Source organism: Tursiops truncatus, chromosome 2, assembly GCF_011762595.2.
Source record: "Tursiops truncatus isolate mTurTru1 chromosome 2, mTurTru1.mat.Y, whole genome shotgun sequence".
Classification (NCBI taxonomy): Eukaryota; Metazoa; Chordata; class Mammalia; order Artiodactyla; family Delphinidae; genus Tursiops; species Tursiops truncatus.
Window position 1 is genome coordinate 138,936,955 of NC_047035.1, and position 23,566 is coordinate 138,960,520.

Consider the following 23,566-nt stretch of genomic DNA (forward strand, 5'->3'; position numbering starts at 1 on the left):
CATCAAAAAGACAAACAACCTGATTTTAAAATGGGCAGAACAATTGAATAGACATTTTTCCAAAGAGGAAATGCAGATGGCCAACAAGCACATGAAAAGATGCTTAACGTCACTAATCATCGGAGAAATGCAAATCAAAACCACACAAAGATATCACCTCACACCTTTCAGAATGACTATTATCAAAAAGAACACAGGGACTTCCCTGGTGGTCCAGTGAGTAAGACTCTGCGCTCCCAATGCAGGGGGCCTGAGTTCAGTCCCTTGTTGGGGAACTAGATCCTGCATGCATGCCGCAACTAAGAAGTCCACATGCTGCAACTAAACATGCCACAACGAAAATCCTGTGTGCCGCAACTAAGACCCAGCACATCCAAAATAAATAAATATTAAAAAAACCCCGAAAAACAAAAGCCCTTAAAAACAAAAAAAGAACACAAACAACAAATGTTGGTGAGAGTGTAAAGAAAAGAGAACCCTCATACACTGTTGGTTGGAATGTAAATTAGTGGAGTGAATGTGGAAAACAGTGTGGAGGTTTCTCATAAAACTAAAAATAGAACTACTGTATGACCCAGCAATTCCACTCCTGGGTATATAATGGAAAAAACCCCAAAAACCCTAATTCGGAAAGATACATGCATCCCAATGTTCTTAGCAGCATTATTCACAATTGCCAAGATATAGAAGCAACCTACGAGTCCATCAACAGGTGAATGGATAAAGAAGACACACACACACACACACACACACACACACACATACACGCAGGAATACTACTAAGCCATAAAAAGAATGATATTTTGCCATTTGCAGCAACATGGATGGACTTGGAGGGTATTATGCTAAGTGAAAAAAGTCAGACAGAGAAATACAAATACTGTTTGATATCACTAATATGTGGAATCTAAAAAATATAACAAACCAGTAAATATAACAAAAAAGAAGCAGACTCACAATTATAGAGAACAAACTAACGCTTACCAGTGGGGAGAGGGAAGTGGGGAGGAGCAATATAGGGGTATGGGATTAAGAGGTACAAGCTATTACATATAAAATAAGCTACAAGGATATATTGTAAAATATGGGAAATATAGCCAGTATTTTATAATAACTATAGATGGAGCATAAACTTTTAAAATTGTTAATAACTATATTGTACGTCAAATATACTCCAATTTTTTAAGAAAGAAAGTGAGGGACTTCCCTGGTGGTCCAGTGGCTGAGACTCCGTGCTCCCAATGCAGGGGGCCCGGGTTCAATCCCTGGTCAGGGAACTAGATCCCACATGCCACAACTAAGAGTTCACATGCAGCAACTAAAGATTCCATATGCCACAACTAAAGATCCTGCATGTCACAACTAAGACCTGGTGCAGCCAAATAAATAAATGAAATAAAAATAAAATGAAAGAAAAACAAAATTAAAAATGTTTAAAACTCATTCTCCTTAAATAATTTAGGGGACTCACCAGCCTAATTTGTCTAGCCACCTTATGTTGCTAGTCTTAGAGCTCCTTAAAGGTATAGCACAACCGTACACATTGAGTCTTTTTCACCTGGCCCAAAGTTTGAGCAGGTTTCATTGTAGGGTTACATTCAGTCTCTACTTAATATGGACTGAATGTTTGTGTCTCCCTAAAATTCATGTTGAAATCCTAATCCCCAATGTGGGAGGTGATTAGGTCATGAGGGCAGAGTCCTCATAAATGGGATTAGGGCCCTTATAAGACCAAGAGAGCTCCCTCAACCCTTCCACCACATGAGGACATAGCCACAGGTGGCAGGTGGTCTATGAGCCAGGAAGCTAGGTCTTACCAGACACTGAAACTGCCAGAAATCCTTGGAAATCTTGGATTCCCAACCTCCAGGACTATGAGAAATAAATGTTAATTGTTTATGAGCCACCCAGTCTATGGTATTTTGTTTTAGCAGCCCAATCAGACTATGACACTACAGTAGCCTAGACAGAGCCTTTTTTCAAGCAACTTACCAGAGTTTTCAGTGTCATGTAGAACATGTTTCAGCTCATTTTGAATACCTGAGTGGTGGCATAGGTCTGTAGGGTTTGCAAACCTGACAAGGAGATCAGATAGTATGAAATCACTACAAATCATCAGGAGTACTTAAGAAACCAGGAAATAAGTCCCAAACCCTTTAGACAGAAAGCTGAGTTCCACTTCTTTACTTACAATCTTGTCTAATTCCTGTGCAAAAATGGAAAGTTTGAAGCAGTTTGAGGCATCTTTTTATGCCTCAAGTTTTAAAAGGATTTATTTCCCTGGTGTGAACTACAAAAAGCCCTGAAATACATTCTCTTCTGTCATCAGGCTGAACTTCCTCTCTCAGTATCTCTCTTCCTTTCAGGATGATACCAGCAAGCAAACCACCTGTATAAAGATGGAGATTTCTGAAGGAGGGGACTTTGCAGCCTTCCTCCTACAAGGTAAGATTAACCAAAGGCTCTTAAGAAGATTCAGATTTGCAATCTCTTCCAGATAATCACTTTTCTCCAAAACCTTTTAAACTTCATTTATTTATTTATTTAGGCTATGCGGGGGGTGGGGGTCTTACTTGCAGCATGCGGGATCTTTGTTGCGGAATGTGGGTTTCTTAGTTGTGGCATGTGGACTCTTAGTTGCAGCATGCGGGATCTAATTCCCTGACCAGTCATCGAACCTGGGCCTCCTGCATTGGGAGCACGGAGTCTTACCCACTGCACCACCAGTGAAGTCCCAAACATTTTATTTAGAAATAATTTACAGAAGAGTTGCAAAGATAGGACAGAGTTCCCTTATACCCTTCACCCAGTTTCTCTAATGCCAAAATTTAACAAAACCATGGTACAGTTGTCAAAATTAAGCAAATAACATTGGTATAATACTATTAACTACAGTTTTTTTTTCACGTTTTGCCAGTTTTTCTTCTAATTTTTTTGCTCCAAGGTGCAATCCAGGATATCATATTGCATTTAGTCATCGTCATATTATCTATACCTATTTGTGATGTCTTGACCTTGCCTTGTTTTTCATGACCTTGACACTTTTGAAGAGTACCAGTCAGATATTTTGTGCAATGTCCCTGAATTTCAGTTTGTCTGAATTTTTTCTCATGATTCAACCAGGGTTAAGGATTTGGGGTAAAGTCCCACAAAGGAACTTTTTGTTGTATTATATCAGGGGTGTATGTGATAGCACTACTGCTGATGTTAACCTTGATCATTTAGTTAAAGTGATCTGCCAGTTTCCTCCACAGTTGAGCTACTGTTTTTCCCTTTCCATACTCTAAGTCCAGACCACACTCAAGGGGAGAGGATGTAAACACCATTTCCTGGTTGTAGGAGGATCAAAGAATTTTGAGACATGTTGAAATCTCCACAGTGATTGATAAAAAATTGGGGGGAGATACTTTGAGACTATGCCCAGCATTAAAGTTTAGTCTCTAAACTTTAGTCTCTAAGGAGACTATTGTCTCCTTAAAGTTTTGCCCACCATTTTTAGCATTCAGTGTTGGATCTTGCCTCTTGCATTTATTCCTGTGGTGATAGAACATATTTTATTCAAATGATTGTTAGCTTGATTTTTAATTTTTAAATATTTAGACATGCAGTATGGGCCTCCATGTATATTCTTGCCCCAGGCCTCTCATATGTCAGGTGCTAGAGAAAGACACATATTTTATAATGCTTTATGCATCACAAGAAACTTATATACTATCTGTAGTATTTTCCTAGGGCTGCCGTAACAAAGTACCACAAACTGGGTGGCCTAAAATAACAGGTATTTTGTCTCTCACAGCTCTGGAGGCCGGAAGTCTGAAATCAACGTGTCTATATAGATTACTTTTTTAAGGAAACATTTAGCCAGAATCCCATCATAGGAAAGTAACTTTTCCCAGGTTGGCAGGAGTTCAGTATAGAAGCTGAGCATGTTTCTTTGATGAGATAGTCTCACAACCACCCCATGGGTTGTCATCTCCTCAAATATTGGTCAGAAGAATTCTCTGGGGCATCTCTCACAATTCTAACCCTTTCTCAGCCATACCCCTCTCAGTTATTGATTCTATATATGCCATTTTCCTCCCCAGACGGGAATAGCTGTGAGACAAAACATCAGTGGAATTTACCATTGGAAGCTAGAAAACACAGAGACCAGGCAGCACAGACAGTTTGGTTAAAAACTGTTACCTCAGTGCTGTGAGTGAGAGGCCCGTTTCCTTTAGAGGCAGTGGCCTGAGGAGAGGAGCTCTGCAGCTCTCCGTGAGTGAGGACTGGCAATAACCATTGCAGAACTACATCTCCTTCTGTTTGTCAAAGTTGCTGTTCTGAGGGTGCCTGCTGGTCTCTGTGCCAACCTTCACAGAGGTTCTGTGAAGACGGGCCGTTTCTCAGGGGAAACTTGTTGCCTGCTTGCAGTTGCTCAATGGTTCCTTGGTTTCCTAATGCAGGAGCTGGGGATATTTGGCTGGATGTGTATAAATTGCCTAAGGAGTCTTGGCTCAAGGAAGTGGAGCACCCCCAACTCACCATAAATCCAAAGAAAAAAGTCAGACAGCTGCAACTGGTAGGCAACATCCCTGTTTTCAACTGATATGTTTCTCCCTACCCTTGACCCACATCTAGCCTAACTCCTCCTTGCAATTTCAAGATGAAGGAGGCCTTCTAGAGGCCATAAGAGAGGACAAGATGCACACTGGCCCATGTCTCTCAAATCAATTTGCTGTGGTTAAAATAAGATGTTAAAAAGCAGAGGTGTCATTGTATATATGTACCACATCTTCTTTATCCATTCATCTATCGTTGGACATTTAGGTTGGTTCCATGTCCTGGCTATTGTAAATAGTGCTGCAATGAACATTGGGGTGCATGTGTCCTTTTGAATTATGGTTTTCTCAGGGTATATGCCCAATAGTGGGAATGCTGGGTCGTATGGTAGTTCTATTTTTAGTTTTTTAAGGAACCTCCTTACTGTTCTCCACAGTGGCTGCATCAATTTACATTCCCACCAACAGTGCAAGAGGGTTCCCTTTTCTCCATACCCTTTCCAGCATTTATTGTTTGTAGATTTAAATGGGTGGGATGGTGGGGAGGGGGGAGAGAGGGAGGTCCAAGAGGGAGGGGATATAGATATGCATATAGCTGATTCACTTCATTGTACAGCAGAAACTAACACAACATTGTAACGCAATTTTACTTCTATATACATATATATATATATATATATATATATATATATATTTGGGAAAAAAAAGCAGAGGTGTTGGAATCCGGTATCTCTCTCATCTAGGTGTTGCCTCTCCACCAAGAGCACTCCCAGGCATTTCTCTGGAAGTGTGTCTTTTTTTTTTGACTCTAATAGATATATTTTTTTCCCTCCTGGGTTGAAATAATCCTTTCATGTCTCCCATTCCACTAAATTCCCCAGATTATGGTATAAAAGCGTTATTCTAAATATACAGTAAGTCCCCTACATACGAACCTTCAAGTTTTGAACTTTCAAAGATGCAAACGTGCCTTCACATGTCTGGTGTACATTGTCACATGCGTGCATCCTCTACAAGTGTTTGTGCTTTTGTGTACTTTACTGTACAGTACTGTATACAGTAGTACAGTATCTTTATTTCAAGCCCAGAATGTCCAGAAGCAAGAGTAAAAGCAGAGGAGATGTAGCCAGTACTACTGTACTTTTCAAGGTACTGTACTGTAAGATTAAAAATGTTTTCTTTATTTTTTGTGTTTCTTTTTTATGTATTAGTTGTGTGAAAAGTGTTATAAACCTATACAGTGCATTACTATATAGCCAATTGTGTTAGTTGGGTACCTAGGCTAACTTTGTTGGACTTAACGAACAAATTGGACTTACGAACATGCTTTCAGAATGTAACTCGTTTGTGTGTAGGAGACTCACTATATAGGAATACATGCATTCTTCATTTATTCTTAGAAGGTAGGAACTCTACCATTTCAGTTTAATTATATGTGATCCCTGGGCTTCATGCCATCTCTTTAAAATATAGTTTTTCAGTAAATATTATTTTAAGATGTAATTTTCTTTTTTTCCATTTTGGCTGCATTGGGTCTTCATTGCTGCGCATGGGCTTTCTCTAGTTGTGGCAAGTGGGCTCTACTCTTAGTTGCAGTGCACGGGTTTCTCATTGCGGTGGCTTTTCTTGTTGTGGAGCATGGGCTCTAGGCGCATGGGCTTCAGTAGTTGCAGCACGCGGGCTCAGTAGTTGTGGTTTGCGGGCTCTAGAGTGCAGGCTCAGTAGTTGTGGTGCACAGGCTTAGTTGCTCCGCAGCATGTAGGATCTTCCCAGACCAGGGCTCGAACCCGTGTCCCCTGCATTGGCAGGCGGATTCTTAACCACTGTGCCACAAGGGAAGTCCCTAATACAAAATTTTCTCATCTATCTGATGTGCACTTATTTTTTTAATCAACAACAACAAATATTCATTGAGCATGCCTTTAAAACATACTGTATTAGGTGCTAAAGAATTAGTGAAATTATTAATATAGAAGACCAAGATTGAGACTCAGTGATGCCGAGCTCATTGAGTGGCTGTGAATAAATGCCTTTTCTCTCCAGTGAATGTCTTCATAGCAGGGTGTGATTTTGTATCCCTGGGAGAGTTACTGGCCCAGAGACCTTCCTCCTCTAAACTCTTACAGAATTTATTCTCTATACCTCTCTTTGACACTTCTCACATACTATCTGGTTGTACATGGAAGTCCTTTTCTCCTAACTAGATGATAAATTTCTAGGTTGTTAAGACCATAGCTTCTGCTTCTTTTTATCATCCAACCCCATGGTATCCTATTGGTGCCCAACAGATACATTTTTTGAGGGATTAATTTATTATCCAAGTGGGAGAAGCACCTTGGAATGGGGGTGGTTTCTCGCCATAATTCACTGTTTCTGTACACTGAGAAGCAATCAACGAATGCCAGTTACAGTGGTAATTCGTGTCCTATGAATTGTATTTAGAGTTACTTAAATATAATTGTCAACATCACTGATATATTTTGCCAATCAGACATATTCGCTTCAACTTAGATTTTTGTAAGTCTCCTAATTGATCTCCTCCCCTCTACTCATATTTCCTCTTAACGTCACTAATGATTTCTTGTTTCCCCAAATACATTTTAAGATCCTAGAGGACAAGTATCATGTGTTAAAATCCGCAGGCCAGAAGACCACACAAATATTGGTCCTCCATGTCTACAGGATGAGTTCACATCTCACGAAAATAATTGGGGGGAAGAAAGAGCATCTCAAAGGATTGAAGGAAGAAGGAAAACATATAGCAAACCTATTGTGAATTAATTTCTCATTTTTCTCCTCAGAACACTCTTGATCCCATGACTGCAGATAATTTAGAAATGGTAAGAAACTTTAAAGAAAATCTCCAAAGAGATTTAAGTTACGTGTTAGAATTTTTATTTTGATTTGAAATTTACCTTAAATATCAAATATACTAATAAAATGTTCTACCAGGGCACTATTTTCAGAATCTCTGTGACTTAATCTTGTGCCTCATTCCCTTGAAGATGGCCCCCTATCCTTGAGGATAATTGACCCAAGTCATTTGTTCAGAGATGGGTTTCCCTGAAGGTAAAGGAGGTTAAATTTCAGGGCCCCTCACTTGTATGGCCCCTTCCAAGGCCATAGGAGGGGCCCTAGCAGTATGTTCACATGACCACATACTTTTGTAAAATTGGAAAAAGTAACATGTTTTAACCGTAATCACTTAAGACCACCATCTCTTCTCACTCAAACTTCCCCTCTGTCACAATTTCCCCCAGATTGAGTGGTATTAGGGTGGTCATGGGCACTTTGTGTTCAAACTTTTGTGTTCTCTTTCTTACAAAGACCCCGAAATCATATACACTTCAGGCCTCATGAAATCCAATTTGCCCCTGCCAAAGTAACAGCCCAATCCACCAAACTGAGGGATTTTTTTTTTGGTGTTGGAGGTTGTCTTTGTATTGGGATACCGTAGAGAACAGAGTGGCTTCCCTGGAGCTTCCTGGCTCTCCCTCTGAGGCAGAGAGCATACCATACTTTCCAGAGGCTTAGCTCTTGGGATTCTGGCCTATCAGAAGGGCAGTGGTGAACTTCCAAATGGAAGTCTCTTTCTAGAGTCCTTTCCTTTTTCCCTTCTAAAATTACATTATGTTTCAAATTATACAAATAATATGTGAACACATCACTCTGGAAAAAGCCAAGTAATTCAGATAGAGCAGCCCTCTCCAGAGGTTATCACCATTATTATCTTGGTGTGTGTTTTCTAGGACTTTAGTGTATATTTTTATTCTGGTATCAGTTTATTTAGAAAAATATAGTTTCATTTTATGGGAATTTTCTTCTATATAAGTGGCATCATACTATATATATTTTCTTACAAATTTGCATTTTTATACTAATCAACTTATTGGCAAACTTTTGCAATGTCCGATAAACCTACCTTGTTCTTTTGACATCCTGTGTACTATTCCTATTAAGGATGTACCATAGTTTATTTGGCTGTTTGTCCATTGAGGGTGGCTTTTATATAATGCAATGAAAATCTTTGTAAATTCTTCTTTGTATACCCGAGTGCTTCTGCAGGATATATGCGTTTTTAATTTAATGTAGATACTGTTAAATTGTCCTCCAAAAATGGCATGACAATTTACATTTAATCAGTAATTCTCCACAGCCTCGATAAATTTGATATTAATTTTTTGTGTGTGCAAACTGATGGAACAAAATGGCATCTCATGTTAATTTTCATTAATCTCATATTTTTATTGGCTATTGAGGTTTTATCTTCTGTGAATTGCCTGTGAATTCTTTGCCTATTATATGTTTTCTTGCACTCTGTTGATTCCCTTTTTACTTTGCTTATGTGCCTTTTTGTTATAAAGAAGTTTTAGATTTTGATATAATCAGAATTTTTAATCTTTTCTTTACAGCCATTGCACTTAAGAAGGCTTTCTCTATCTCAAGGTTATAAATAAATTCTCCTGTGTTTTCTTCTAATACTCTTCATAGTTTTTTTTTTTTTTTTGGACATTTCACTCTTTTATACACATGGGAGTTTCTTTTGTGAATGGAGCAAGGAAGAGATCAACTTTTATCTATTCTTTTAAAATAGCAATTGCCACACAAATATTTTTGAGTAATCCTTCTTTTCCCATTTGTTTCCTGACCTTATCATTCATATGTACGACCTTTATCATTCCTATGTCCTTGCCTACACCAAGACCTTATGAACTTTGAAGAATGACACAGGCATTTAGTGCTACAAACTTATATCTAAGTACTGCTTTAGCTGCTTCCTTTAAATTTTGATATGTTATATTCTCATTTTTGAAAATACTTCAAAATACTTCCTAATTTGCTTTTTTATATCTTTTTTGACCAGTGGATTATTTAGAAGCATGTTATTTAGTGTCCAAATACTTGAGATGTTCCAGACATCTTTCTTTTCCTTTTATTGGTTTCTAACTTAATTCCATTGTGATCAGAGAACATACTTCATATAATTTGAAACCTTTCAAATTTATTAAGACTTGTTTTATGCCCAGAATATGGTTTATCCTGGTAAGTGTTCTATGTGCACTTGAAAAGCATGTGTATTCTTGTTGTTGTTGGTCCAAGTTATTCAAGTCTTCTATATCCTCACTGCTTTCCTTTCTGCATTCTTACTGATTTTCTGTCTACTTATTCTATCAATTATTGAGAGAAGAGTGTTGAAATCTGTGAGATTGTAGATTTATTTATTTCTGCTTTCACACCTAAGAATTTTTGCTTCCTGTATTTTGAAGCTCTGCTATTAGGTGCCTAAACATTTAGAATTTTATGTCCCCTTGAGAATTGACCGTTTTATCATTATTCAATGACTCTTTGATCACTGGTAATATTCTTTGCTCTGAAATCTATTATGTCAGATATTAATACAGCCACCCCAGCTTTCTTTTGATCAGTTTACAAGATGTATCTTTTTTCTATACTTTTAATATATTGGTGTCTTTTTTTTTATTCGTGTCTTTATATTTAAAATGAGTTTCTTTTTGACAGCATATCGTTGGGTCTTGCCTTTTTATACAATCTGTCAATCTCTACCTTTTAATTGGGGTGTTTAGGCCATTTATATTAATGTGATTATTGATATGTTTAGGTTTAAATCTACCACTTTGCTATTTACTTTCTATTTGTCCCACCTGTTTTTCTTCCTTATTCCTCTTTTTCTGCCTTCTTTTGAAATGAGTGTTTTTAATGATACAGTTTTATCTCCTTTGTTGGCTTACTAGCTGTGCCTTTTCTTTATTGTAGGATATAAACATTTATTTTAGAGGAGATGCTAAATTGAGTGTTCCAGTTTACATAATGAAAATCAAACCACCCAAACCAGTTGCAGGTAGGTATAACTCAATGAATACTTTCTTTCCTTTTGCCATTGCTTTATTAGTTTTTTCATTCTCTGCCTTTCTCCACATTTCCTATCTTTTCCATTTATTGGCAGCAATATCTAATTTTTTAATTCATAAGCTCTGAGACCTAAAGATTAAAAATATAAATGTTACAAGGATACAGTTAACTAACAGAATTGGGATATCAGGAAAGAGACATCTTTCCCAAGTGCTAGTGGAGTTCATTCATTCCTACATTCCTGTGTTAGTTCATTCATCAGTGCCGATACTGCACCAAGCACAAAGATGAGTAAGACACATCTCCGGTGCTCTAAAAGCTGCTAGTGTACCAAGGGAGAATAGGAGGAAACCACCATAGTAGGATATGATAAGTGCAACAATGGGGAACATCCAGGGCCATGAAAACATAGAGGAAGGAGTAACTAACTCCGCCCAGGGAATAGGCAGAGGCTTTATCAGAAGAAGGGACATTTGGGAAGGTTTTGAAGAATAAGTGGGAGCTGGTTAAGAGGAGCAGGGGGGAAGTCCACTGTAGACACGGGACATAGAGTCTATCCTCTCAATATTCACATATTCAAAGATATACCTATATACCTACACACATATATTCAAAGATATACCTACAAGAATGTTCACTGCAGTGCTATTTATAGAGGCAAAAGACTGGTTAGATAAATCTGGTACACTCAGAACACTTTACAACCATTAAAAACAAAGAGAGAAATGCAAAACACCAAGGGTAGCCAATTCACTCTTATAAAAGAACATGGTGATATGATTTGCTCCATCAAGATTTATTATAAAGCCACAGTAATTAAGACAAGGTAGAAAAAGAGATGAGTGAATAATAGAAATATATATAAAATACAGAAATATAAATAGATAGAAATAGTAGATAGAAAAATAGATTAATAAAACAGGATAGAGAGGCCAGGACAAACTTAAGCATAAATGGACACTTGATACCTGACGGAGGTGGTGCTACAGAGTAGTGAATGGTCATTTCAGTAAATGACGCTGGTTGTCCATATGGAAACAAAAGTGAATATTGACCCCTGCCTCACATGATATACAAAATGAAATTCCAGATGAATCACAGAAGTAAATATGAAAGACAAAGCAATAAAACTTTTAGAAAATAAGTCAATATCTTTATGACCTCTGGGTAAGGAAAGACTTTTTAAACAAAACTCAAATACTTATATATAATAAAAGTTTATAAGTTTGATTACATTAAAACTGAGGACTTATAATCATCCAAAGACATCATTAAGAGCATGAAAGAACAAATCATGTATTGGGAGAGAAGATATTTGCAAAACACTTAAAACTTATGAATGGTCCACATCCAGACTATATAAAGAATTCCTACAAATTGTTAGGAAAAAGACAGATCATTCAGCATAAAACAGGCAGGAGATTATTCAAATGGCCAACAAACATATACGAAGGTGCTCAACATAATTAGTTATCAGGGAAATGCAAATTAAAACCATAATGAGATACCACTCCACACCCACCAGGATGGCTAAAATTAAAAGAGATTGATCATACCAAGTTGGTAAGGATGTGGAATAATCAGACCTCCCATAGATTACAGTTAGCAATGAAAGTCAGTACAACCACCTTGGAAAACAGTTTAGCATTATCTGGTAATGTTGAAGATAAGTTATATCCTATGACCCAGCATTTACGCTCCTAGGTAGGGCGACCAAGAATATTAATTTGCCTGGGACTAAGGGGTTTCCCGGGATGTGAGGCCTTTGGTGCTAAAACTGGGAAACTCCTGCACAAACCAGAATAAGTTGGTCACCCTACTTCTAGGTGTATACCTGATAGGCCTGCAAGTAAATGTGCACAAGGAGGCATGTACAAGAATGATAATAATGACATGATTTCCAATAGCCCCAAACCATGAAACAACCGAAATAGCCATCAATAAAAGAACAGATAAATAAACTTTAGTTCACTCAATGGAATATTATACAGCAATGAAAATGAACAAACTACAGCTATACACAGCAAAATGGATAAATCTCACAAACAATATTAAGCAAAAGAGGGCACATATAGAGTTAACACTGTGTAATTCCATTGTGTACAGCTCAAAAGCAGGCAAAACAAAGCTGTAGTGTTTAGATGCATATTTAGGTAGCAAAAGTAAAATAAATGTCATGAACTGATTACATAAAAGCCAAGACAATGGTTGCCGCTCTTCCCAGGGGGTTATGACTGGAGAAGGGCCCTTGGAAAGCTTTTAGGGAGGGGGGATAATCTGTTTCTTGACCTCAGTAGAGACAGATGTTTGCTTTATAATAATTTATTAAGACATATTTTTATGCTCTTTTCTGAATGTGTTATATTTCACAACGAGAAAAAGGTTTACTAAATGAAAATAAGCAACGAACAACGAAGAAGATCTATAGTACTAAAATGAAGAGATCTCCCAAGACATTTTGTTAAGTCAAAATGCAAGGGTTCTAGTGTATGACAGCAATTCTCAAACTTTAGCTGGATCAGACTCACTTGGAGGACTTGTTAAAACCCAAATTGCTGGGCCCCACCCACCGAGTTTCTGTTTCAGTAGGTCTGGGGTGGGGCTTGAGAACCTTCATTTCTAACCCTGCCAGATTCCTGCTGATCTGGGACCACATTCTGAGAACTGCTAGTTGATATATGCTATCATTTGTTTATAAAATATATACAAATGTACATGAAATACATATTAAAAATATAATATAATACTGTATATATTATATAATATAATAATACATTGCCATCTCGAAGGGGCCTCTTTCTAGAAATTGATGCAAGAAACTGATAACAATGGTTGCCTCTGGGGAAGGAGACCTGGGGCACAGTGAGACCTCCTGGGCAACTTGAGGGACCTGGGCACTTTCAGAAGTTCTGAAAGTTGGGCTGTGAACCCAGAAAATAAATCACTTATTTTTACTGTGAATTTAGGAGCAGATGAAAAAGAAGGAAATGCAAGGTCACTGGGAAGGAGAGTGATAAGAAAAGTGATTGGCAGAGAAAGGATATTTTTTTAAAGGAAGGTAGTTGGATAAATGTAAGCACAGGAAGACGCTGGGACTGTCGAATGTAGGTCCTCAGCAGCAGCTGAATAGCACAAGTAACGGCAGATTTGGGGCCTTGCTGAGCTGGGAGACGGCAACAGTGATCTAAGGCCTCTAGTGACTCGTGAACATGTCCTTGGCCTCTGGAGATTCTGTAGTCTGGAAACAGGAAATGGCGGCGGGATGGAGATGGAGAAGTGGGAGGAGGAGAGCAGCTGCCCTTTGCCTGTGCTCCGTGAGCTGGTGGAGTAGGAGAGGCTGGGAAGAGGACTGAACACCTGGGCAAAGCAAGAACAGATTTCTGAGGACGAGGGATTCTGCAGGAAATTGGGAAGCATGGAGGAGAAGGGGGAAATCAGGAAGGAGGAAGTCAGATGGTTTGACCAATTCTGGAATATTTTCAACCTAGGTACCACATTTAAAAGCCCCCTGGAAGTCTTTGCAAAGATAGAGGATTGCTGTGGGCTGGGCTCTGGGCAGAATCACTTCATCAAGGACAGTCAGTGGGAGCGGCAGGCGGCAATCTTCAACGACACCTTCAGGAAGTACCTGGATGGGGAGTGGGAGGAGGAGCTGCTCAGGTGAGCCATGGAGGGGCCCAGCTAGAATGCCTCCGCCCTGGGAGCTTCTCCTCCCTGGGCGCACGCAGGAATCAGCCCAAGGACCTGAATTAATTCAAGGTCCCAAAGCTCTCAATGGTTTGGGGGACTTTTCTGAGTGTCTTTTGAAAAGTTGTATGGAGGGACTTCCCTGGTGGTGCAGCAGTTGAGAATCTGCCTGCCAATGCAGGGGACACGGGTTCGAGCCCTGGGCCGGCCGGGAGGACCCCACATGCTGCGGAGCAACTAAGCCCGTGCGCCACAACTAGAGAGCTCACACACGTGGAGCCCATGCTCCGCAACAAGAGAAGCCACCGCAATGAGAAGCCTGCACACCACAATGAAGAACAACCCCCGCTCACCGCAACTAGAGAAAGCCCGCGCACAGCAACGAAGACCCAACGCAGCCATAAATACGTTAATTAAATTTTTTTAAAAAAGAAAAAATTCCTTAGAAAAAAGTTGTATGGAGATTGTTTAAATATAGCTCAAACAAAGGCTGATAACAGATTTTAAAGAAGGCATAGACATCTATGGAGATGAGAAGTAGAGTTTATTTTAGAATTTTTTTTTTTTTGGCCACACCACGTGGCTGGCAGGATGTCAGTTCCTTGACCAGGTATTGAACCCGGGCCACGGCAGTGAAGGCACCGAATCCTAACCACTGGACCACCAGGGAACTCCCTATTTTATAATTTTTTGTATGATAGCGTCTCCTTAAAAAAAATTGTTTTCCTGATTATCTAGACAGCACAGATGATCCTCAAGAGGGAAATAAAAGTCACCACTATTAATATTTTAATATTTGCATCCAGTCTTTCTAAATGTAATACGTTAATGTGTAGTTATTAAAATGTTACTTTCTAATCTCGGTCAGCAGGTAGGCCTCAGTGATTGTAAAAACTGAGCCCAAGTCCTTGAAGTATCTGGTGGAGCAGGTTCAGGAACCAGCTCTCCTCACAGCTACTGTGGGTCTCAGGGATGTCCTTGCTTCACGTGGGAAGTGAAACCTCTCATCTTGCCGTCAAGTGGGCCTTGAATTTTCTCACTTCACACAAAGTCCCAGGACTAGGCCCTAACAGAAACTACCTGAGGCCTGAACTGGAACCCAGTAAGGTTCAGTGCTGTGCTGCCCAGCAAGGTATTTAGGAATTTTGCAAGCCAGTCATTAAACCACTGGTAACTGTCCATAGTGGGAATATTTATACCACAAAAAGCTACGAACCCTATAAATCAGGAAATCAGGGTTTTTTTGGTTTTTTTTAAGAGTGCCAACTTATCAGCACACCACTGGTTGTACTGCTCCCAGGATAGGAGCATTTATGCACTTCACCCAAGTCTGGCATTAAGGGATCTTCCCCAAGATCCCTTGGGGAAGGGATCTGCCCACGCTGGGTGCTGTTCCCGGCCTGGGAATAACTTCCGCCGCTCTACCTACCCTGCCCTCACCAGGACCAGCACATAGAATGTGATTTGCCTCATGGCCCTGAACTCCTGGGAAGGTCCATCTGAACTACCCATTTCTGGTCTTACTACCAAGACTCTGCCAGCATTTCTCCTTGCCAAGGAGTCTGCCATGGCTCTGACCAGTGTCTCTTTCTTTCCCAGTATGGCCACGTTCCACTTCCTCCTTCCTAGCTGCATAATTGCAATGCCAGTGGAAGTTAAGAGCCCCCCAGGTAAATGAACGTGAAGCAGGTTGTCAGCTTGGGGGAATGCTTGGCAAGCCCTCCTAGAGAAGTTCTGCACAGCACACCCTGCCTGCTGGGAGGGAATGAGGTGGAAAGTCGGCTGCCAGCTGCAGCTTAATGGTTTCTGGTTGGACCTGTGACCCCTGAGCCCAGATTCCCTGATATGGAGGCTGGCACTGTCTTCAGGGAGTGAGCTGCCACAGAGGACAGTGTGCACACACGTCCTGCCAGGCTGCTTCTGGATATGAATTCCTTTTGTAGAAAATGTTATTTAAAACACTGACAGCCAAGTGGACATGAATTATCTAGGAGATGTGAAAGCAGCTGAGGGACAGTTGTGACCATCCTCCCTGCACTCCCTGCACAGGAAGGCGACTTGGCCCTAGGAACAGCCCTCCTGGGGGGTGCCCAGACCCTCATCTGGAAGCTCACCCTTCAGTTGGGTGCTGCCCATTAGAATGAACCATTTCAAACTGACTTCCTCTTGGGCAAATCCCTTCACACAAACCAAAGGCCACCCACACTCCTTATGTAATGCTCATTTCCTCTCTTCTTTCCCAGGGGTAGCCTGTGTCATTGGCGTACACTGGACTGGAAGTCACAACTTCTTCCTCTATTCACTTAACCGAACGCTGAAGGATAAAGTTGGTACTTTACTGCCGAGATGGGAGTGGCCTAAGCTCAGGGCTCTGAGAACATGTCCTTCTTCAGCTTAGCTGAGAGCACGTGACTGACACAGCAGCGTGGCTTTAGGGGACCAGAGCTGTGCAGGCAGAGTGGGTGGCTTGGCAGCTGTCATGTGACCCCAAGGCTCTGTCTCTGAACTGTCATGTTTCTTAAAGATGACAGGTCCATAGGGACAGAGCCCCATCAGGTCCACAGGGCTCCTTAGACAACGAAGGTAAAAAGAAGGTGGGCTTGGCACCAGAGGGCCCGTCCCAGCACAACTATCTGCGAACTGTGTAGTCTCAGGCCAGTCACTTCACACCCCAATCCCATTTTCTCATCCAAAACAGAAAACTACTCAATTACACCATTGTTATCCACTGCATGCATTTGTTGTGAATAGCAAAGTTCAGAGTTTCTGTATGTGAAAGCTCTTTGAAATCGAAAGGCACTTAGGAAATATGGGTGGTGGTGGTTTGTTTTTTACAAACTCATGGAAGCAGTTACATGAGCAAGTTCACTTTTGTGAGAATTCCTTGAACTACAACACTATGTTGTACTTCAGAGTTATATCTCAGAAGTAAAGTTTAAAAACTCACAAGGGGGCTTCCCTGGTGGTGCAGTGGTTGAGAGTCCGCCTGCCGATGCAGGGGACACAGGTTCGTGCCCCGGTCCGGGAAGATCCCACATGCCGCGGAGCGGCTGGGCCCGTGAGCCATGGCCGCTGAGCCTGCACATCCGGAGCCTGTGCTCCACAACGGGAGAGGCCACAACAGTGAGAGGCCCGCGTACCACACAAAAAAACAAAAAACAAAAAAAAACTCACAAGGGAAGAATTTCTTTCCTTCCATCCCTCTCCCAGGCAACCTGGCTTCTCATCTCAACTTTTGTACTGACCAGGCTTATATGACCTTGGGCAAGTCACTTACTTCTCTGCTTCAGTCTCCTCATCTGTAAGACAGGGGTACTAACAGGACCCACCTCATAGGATCCTTGTGAGAATTAAATGAAATGATGCATTAAAGTGCCTACCACGCTGTTTAGCACCTAGTAAGTACTCAATGTCAGCTGTAGTATAATAATGGTGTAACTCGTTGTTATATATATTATCCTGAGGAAGGAGACAGCATTGCACAGAGAGGAGAGAGATGGTGAGTCCAGACAGGCAGACTAGTCTGGGTCTCATGTTGTCCAGGTGGAGGTGATGGGTGGGGCGGGGTCCGGGGGCAGCCTGGTGAGTGGTGTCCTCCCCACTAGATCCCGAGGGCGTGTGGCCCTGTGCTGCACCCATTGCGGTGTCTCAGCTCAGCTGCTGCTGCTCCTACCTGGTGCTGGCCTGCGAGGATGGTGTGCTCACACTGTGGGACCTAGCCAAAGGTGAGCCCCACCGCTGCCTAATACCGCCGTCCCTCTGATACACATTTGATGGCTAGAGTCAGTACCTGGCTGCGTTGTAGCTTCCTTCCCTCCGCTCCAGTGCTGACCCTGCCCCCCTCCATGGGTCTGGTTCCCCCAAATACTTAGAAGGGGTCCCCCTGAAGGGGGCTCCCCTTGGACATTGGGGTTTCTTGCCTTCACCCTCGGGGGATGCTCATTGCTTGGTTTTGCCCTCACGTCCCTCACACTCTTGCTGGTCACAGACCCTGCGCCCATGGCTGCCTCCCTCTTCCCCCTTTTCTGACCTGCTTGTGCCGTTACTTTCTCCAGGACTCTCTCTTGGGGTCATCGCTCTTCCTGAAAGATGTTTCTGCCAAAGCATTCACTTCCTGAAATACTTCTTAGTCCACGAAGGACAGAACATGTATCCCGAGGGGCCAGTGAAATCCCAAATGAAATGTGTGGTATTGTGTACAGATGCTTCTCTCCAACTGGTGGCAGCCACGGGGACCCAAGGACCCACCCTCAGTGTGCTGGTGGAGAGGTCAGTGGCTTGAGGGCAGGGTGGGTACATGATCTGCCAGACAGATGATGCCATTTAATGGTAAAAAACTGACAATCTCTCAGCCTAGAGTCCACTTTCTCTCTAGTCATCACTTTCCCAGTGAGCTTCTCAAGCTCACCAATGTCTTTTACATGTGGGTGTATATATATATAAATTGTATGATGGCACAAATGACATCTTTCATATCCCACATGACCAGGAAGAGGGTCATTTCTGCCAAAAGTTTTTTATCAGTTTCTCCAAGGGTCTCTCTCTCTCTTTTAAATTGTGAACTGTTTTATGCAGGCAAATGATCTGTACAATATGTGTGAGGGGGTGTATTTAGCATACGTATGGGGGAGGGTGAGAACTCCACTGTACCCATCACCGAGCTTAAGAAATAGATCATCACCAATTCAGTTAAGGCTCTCTGTGTGCTTCTCCCTGGTCACATCCTTCTCTCTCCTCCTCCAAGTTAACCACCTTTTAATTATCTATTGCTACGTATAACAAACCACTCCACAACTTAATGGCTTAAGAAAACAGTCAGCGTTTAGTCTCTGATGCAGTAGGTCAGCACTATGGGCTGGTCTCGCCTTGGCTCTCACAGGTGCCTTCGGGCAGCTGGCAGCTCGGTTAGGGGCTGGAAGTCTAAGCCGGCCTCACTCACGTACCAGGCAGTTGGCAGCTGTTGGCCGGGGCACTCTTCCTTTCGGCCTCTCCTGCAGGCCATCTCAGGCTCCGTCACCTGGTAGCCTGAGGGCTCCCACCTGCCAGCGAGGTTCACTGATGCTTTCCAAGCCTCTGACACTGGACAAAGCATGTCACCTGGCCACACCCACATTTAAGCAGCAGAAAAATAGACTCCACCATTTTAGTGGGAGTTACTGCCAAATATTATGTCTACTTTTTTTTTTCAATCTACCACATTGCTTGTTTTTTGGTTTTTTTTTTTTACTTTATTTATTTTGGCTATACTGGGTCTTCATTGCTGTGCACAGGCTTTCTCTAGTCGCGGTGAGCGGGGGCTACTCTTTGTTGCTGTGCGCGCATTCCTCATTGCGGTGGCTTCCCTTGTTGCAGAACACAGGCTCTAGGCGTGTGGGCTCAGGAGTTGTGGCACGTGGGCTCAGTAGTTGTGGCTCACGGGCTCTAGAGCGCAGGCTCAGTAGTTGTGGTGCACGGACTTAGTTGCTCCGCAGCATGTGGGATCTTCCTGGACCAGGGATTGAACCCGTGTCCCCTGCACTGGCAGGCGGATTCTTAACCACTGGGCCACCAGGGAAGTCCCTTTTTTCTTTTTTTTTAAATTTACTTATTTATTTATGTTTTCCTAAATTCATCATTTCTTTGTTTTCCTTTAAGAACTAACCACATCCATATGACTGTATCTCCAAGCAATATATTGTTTAGCTGTGCATATTTTAGGGGGCCTGTAAGTGGAATCATATTATGTATATTCTCCAACTTGTTTTTCAATGCTATTTATTCTGTAACTTGCTTTGTGATATGGTTCATGAGAGCCATACATGTTGTATGTAGCTCCAGCTTTTATTTTCGTTGCTATATTGTATCCCATTGTATAATGTAACACAATTACTTAAGCATTCTCCTACCAGTGATTTATTTAGATTGTTCCCAGTTTTCACTACTGTGAACATCTCTGACATACCTCCTGATGCTTATAGACAAGAATTTCTCCAGGATATATGCCTAGGAGAGGATAGCAAAACTTGAAAAGTCTTCAAGTCTGGATGTCTGTGTGTCTTGTTTCCTATAGGCCTGTGAAGCACCTGGATGAAGCCATCTGTGCAGTGGCCCCAGTCCAAGCCTTACCCGGCATGGTAGGTTCCTCAGGCCCCTCATTCCTCTTTAGTGAATGTATTCGTTATTCCTTCCAAAAATACTGGGCTGGCCAAAAAGTTCATTCGGGTTTTTGCCCCATCCTTAGGGAAAACCTGAACGAACTTTCTGGCCAATCCAATATTTGTTGAAGTCCTATCGTGTGCTGGGCACTAGACTAGCTTTGGGCACAGACATGAAGGAGAAAGCACCTGCCCTCGTGGAGCTCACAGTTGAGTTGGGAAGACAGGCAAGCCCCCAAGCAGCTGCCCTAGAACCTGTAAAAGGCTGTGATATATCATGCAAAGGATACTGTGCAACGGAGAGAGGGGCCTCCTAACTCAACCTGCAGAGGCCGGTGGGGAGGAAGTGATGGACAGTGAGCTGAGCCACGGGCACCAAGAGGGCAGCACCATGGAGGCGAGAGAACACTGTGTCCCAGGCCGGCAGGAAGTTCAAGGAGCTGCAGGATCAGACTCCTGTGGGGTGTGGAGAGGGAAGAGGCTGGGGGCTGGGGGCACAGGGGCCCTTGTCTGGGATGCAGCTTGAAGCTTAGAGGGGAGTTGGAGCCAGGGAGCTCCAACTGTGTCCAGGGAAGGGCGGCGAGTGGAGCGGTGTTAGTGAGGAGACGGGCCCACAGCTCAGGGCTGCCTGGGCTGCAGCCAGAGGACAGGGAGGCACTGAGGCTGCTCCCGGCTTGTGGAGCTGATTCTCTAATCCCTACAGGGCCACTGAAGGAAACACAGGCCTGGAGGGAAAGTCTGTGATTCCCTGTGTGGCCCTGCCGGGAGTGAGGGGCCTACAGGACCCCCAGAGGAGGCTCTGAGAGAGTCCAGGGTTGAAAGAGTAGATTCTGTGCTCAGCAACCGGTTAGCGGTAGTTAAAGCCGTGGGGAGCAGCACGGCTGGCCATTGCGAGTGGGTGCGTATAGAAGAGGCTCCCAGGGGCACTACCATCACTTACACTGTAAGTCTTCCGGGACGGGGAAAATGAGCTCACGAAGTGATGGACAGGGGCGCCCCAGGAAAACCAGGAGGGGGCTCCTGGCGGCTCAGGGAGAAGGACTGGAAGAAAGCAAGAGCACAGTGTCCTGTGCTGAAGAGAAACCGAGTACTTTGTGGAGACCAGTGTCCATGGCAAGGGGGACAGCAGGGGAGGTCGGGGTGCAGGGAGGGCGAGGAGAGGCTCTCTCAGACGTCTGAGTGTGTGGCAGCGGGGAGAGGATGTAGGGTCAAGGGGGGTTTTAAAGATGGTGGTGAGGGGCTTCCCTGGTGGCGCAGTGGTTGAGAGTCCGCCTGCCGATGCAGGGGACGCGGGTTCGTGCCCCGTTCCGGGAGGATCCCACATGCCGCGGAGGGGCTGGTCCTGTGAGCCATGGCCGCTGAGCCTGCGCATCCGGAGCCTGTGCTCCGCAACGGGAGAGGCCGCAACAGTGAGAGGCCCGCGTACCGCAAAAAAAAAAAGATGTTAAAAAGATGGCGGTGAGTTTAGTATGTTCACCTACAGAGAGGAAAGAGCCCAAGCAGGAGAGAGGTCTCAGGTCCAACCCAGGGCAGGAGCGGCCGTTGGCTTGAACGGTCCCCGAGGAGGTGGGAGGAAAGGGTATGGCACAGATGCAGAACTGAATCCTGGCCGCATGGAGGGGGAAGTAGCAAGAGAAGCAGGGCCGAGGGGGAAGGACGGGCCAGGAACAGACACAGCCCTGGGGCCAGCCGGCTGTTGCTGGAGGCTCCATAGGAGCAAACACGCACATTGCTGCTGTCCCCTGAATGGTATGGCTGGAGCCAGAGGCTGGGTGCCAAGAGTGAAAAAATTCCCTGTTTGTTTTTTATTTCTAGCTGTTCTTATTTCACACGGAGGTGAGTGACAGAGTGGAGAAGTCCCCATTCACCATCTCTTTGCTTCCCAGGTGCTGACCTTTTCCAGCAATGGCTCTGTGCACCTCATGGATGTGGCCAAGCCGCAGATTGTCTGCGCCTTTGCTCCCCCAAGGTCCTACCACCTGGCGGTCCCCTGGAAGCCAGTATTTGTCGTGTCTTTATACCACGCGTGTTTCCTGCTCCGAGGTACGGAAGGGGGATCGTGAGGGCTGCTGCCCAGACCTGTGGCCTGCTGACCGTTTCCCTGAATTTCTCAGTCCTCTTAGAAAGCATAGGGTGACCCCACCCAGTCTCCTCCCCACGCCTCATCCCATCCACCACAGGCCAGCAGGACACCACCGCTGAGTCCTCACTTGGCACTTAGATAAAATGCCGGACAAGGTCTCCTCTCTGGGCCCCTGTTCCTCCAGATCAAGTGAGCCCCTCACAGCTCAACCCCAGTGACCCCGGCTTTGTAAGCAGAGAGTGGCCCCTCATGCCCGCCCAGACTACAAGGCCACAGAGAAAGGGATCACTATAACAGAACACGATGTTCCTGTTTCGTCCCAGGAGACCATCCAGATGAAATTGGATCTGCCAGCCAAGCCAAAGACATCCCAAATTCTATTTTCTATTTTAATTTCGAGGCCTACCCACTCCTGGAACAAATCTCAAGAAATTGCACCATTCCTCAAGCTAATGTGTTGGATGACACAACTTTCCCCCAGGTGTTGCCCTTGGAGGAAAGATGCGAGAATTTCTTCCAAAAGAGGTAGAGTTCTGGGTCTCTATCTCCTCCCTGCACCTGGGGTTGTCTCTGGACTAAGGAATAGTGGTTTGCTTGATGGTAAGATCCTTTCGGCATTCAAATCCCATTCAGACTGGTAGAAAAGGAGTAATGAATTCAGGCTGGTAAGAAAAGAAGGGCTGCAAGTTGGTGTTTTCTTCTGTCAAGACTGTCTTTTCTTTTTGCTTTCTCAATTTTTTTTTAAGTATATTTGGATTATCAGACACAGTCGTCTAAGACAGGGGCTGGAAAACTACAGCCAAATTTGGCCCACTGCCTGTTTTTGTAAATAAAGTTTCACTGGAACACATCATGCCCACTGCTTTATGTCTCATCTACTTATGTAAGTGCTTCAACAGCAGAGTTGAACAGCTGCAACAGAGACCCTATGACCCATAAAGCCTAAATCATTTACTGTTTGGCCCTTTATAGAAGATGTTTGCCAGCCCCTAGTCTAAGACCCCTTTCCTCTCTCCGTCATCCAGGTAAACGATTATGTGATACATCTTTTCTCTTCCCCTTTCTGTAAACCCCAGCCTCACAGGGACTCTGCTTGTGTTCCTTCCTCCTATAAAAGCATCATTAATGGTACTCAGTACATTCTGGGGAAGCAGGGGTCTCTTGTAATCCATCCACAACAAACTTCTAGGGGTTTTCAAATTCTTATTGACAATTTCTGCCATGATCTGACCATACCTGTCAGGTGGAAG

General features: G+C 43.3%; 1 protein-coding gene across 3 annotated transcripts in view; it reads left to right on the top strand.

Moving 5' to 3' along the window:
• WDR93 (WD repeat domain 93) overlaps nucleotides 1-23,566 on the top strand; it is a 50,329-nt gene that overhangs the window by 18,579 nt on the left and 8,184 nt on the right. For all 3 annotated transcript variants that reach the window (XM_073801400.1, XM_004312927.4, XM_073801399.1), the window contains exons 6-17: nucleotides 2,367-2,445; nucleotides 4,446-4,561; nucleotides 7,343-7,381; nucleotides 10,317-10,401; nucleotides 13,901-14,072; nucleotides 15,699-15,769; nucleotides 16,343-16,429; nucleotides 17,705-17,824; nucleotides 18,155-18,368; nucleotides 20,149-20,212; nucleotides 22,120-22,276; nucleotides 22,640-22,841. In XM_073801400.1, coding sequence (XP_073657501.1) covers nucleotides 2,367-2,445; nucleotides 4,446-4,561; nucleotides 7,343-7,381; nucleotides 10,317-10,401; nucleotides 13,901-14,072; nucleotides 15,699-15,769; nucleotides 16,343-16,429; nucleotides 17,705-17,824; nucleotides 18,155-18,368; nucleotides 20,149-20,212; nucleotides 22,120-22,276; nucleotides 22,640-22,841 — 1,406 coding nt within the window. The remainder of the gene's footprint in view (nucleotides 1-2,366; nucleotides 2,446-4,445; nucleotides 4,562-7,342; nucleotides 7,382-10,316; nucleotides 10,402-13,900; nucleotides 14,073-15,698; nucleotides 15,770-16,342; nucleotides 16,430-17,704; nucleotides 17,825-18,154; nucleotides 18,369-20,148; nucleotides 20,213-22,119; nucleotides 22,277-22,639; nucleotides 22,842-23,566) is intronic.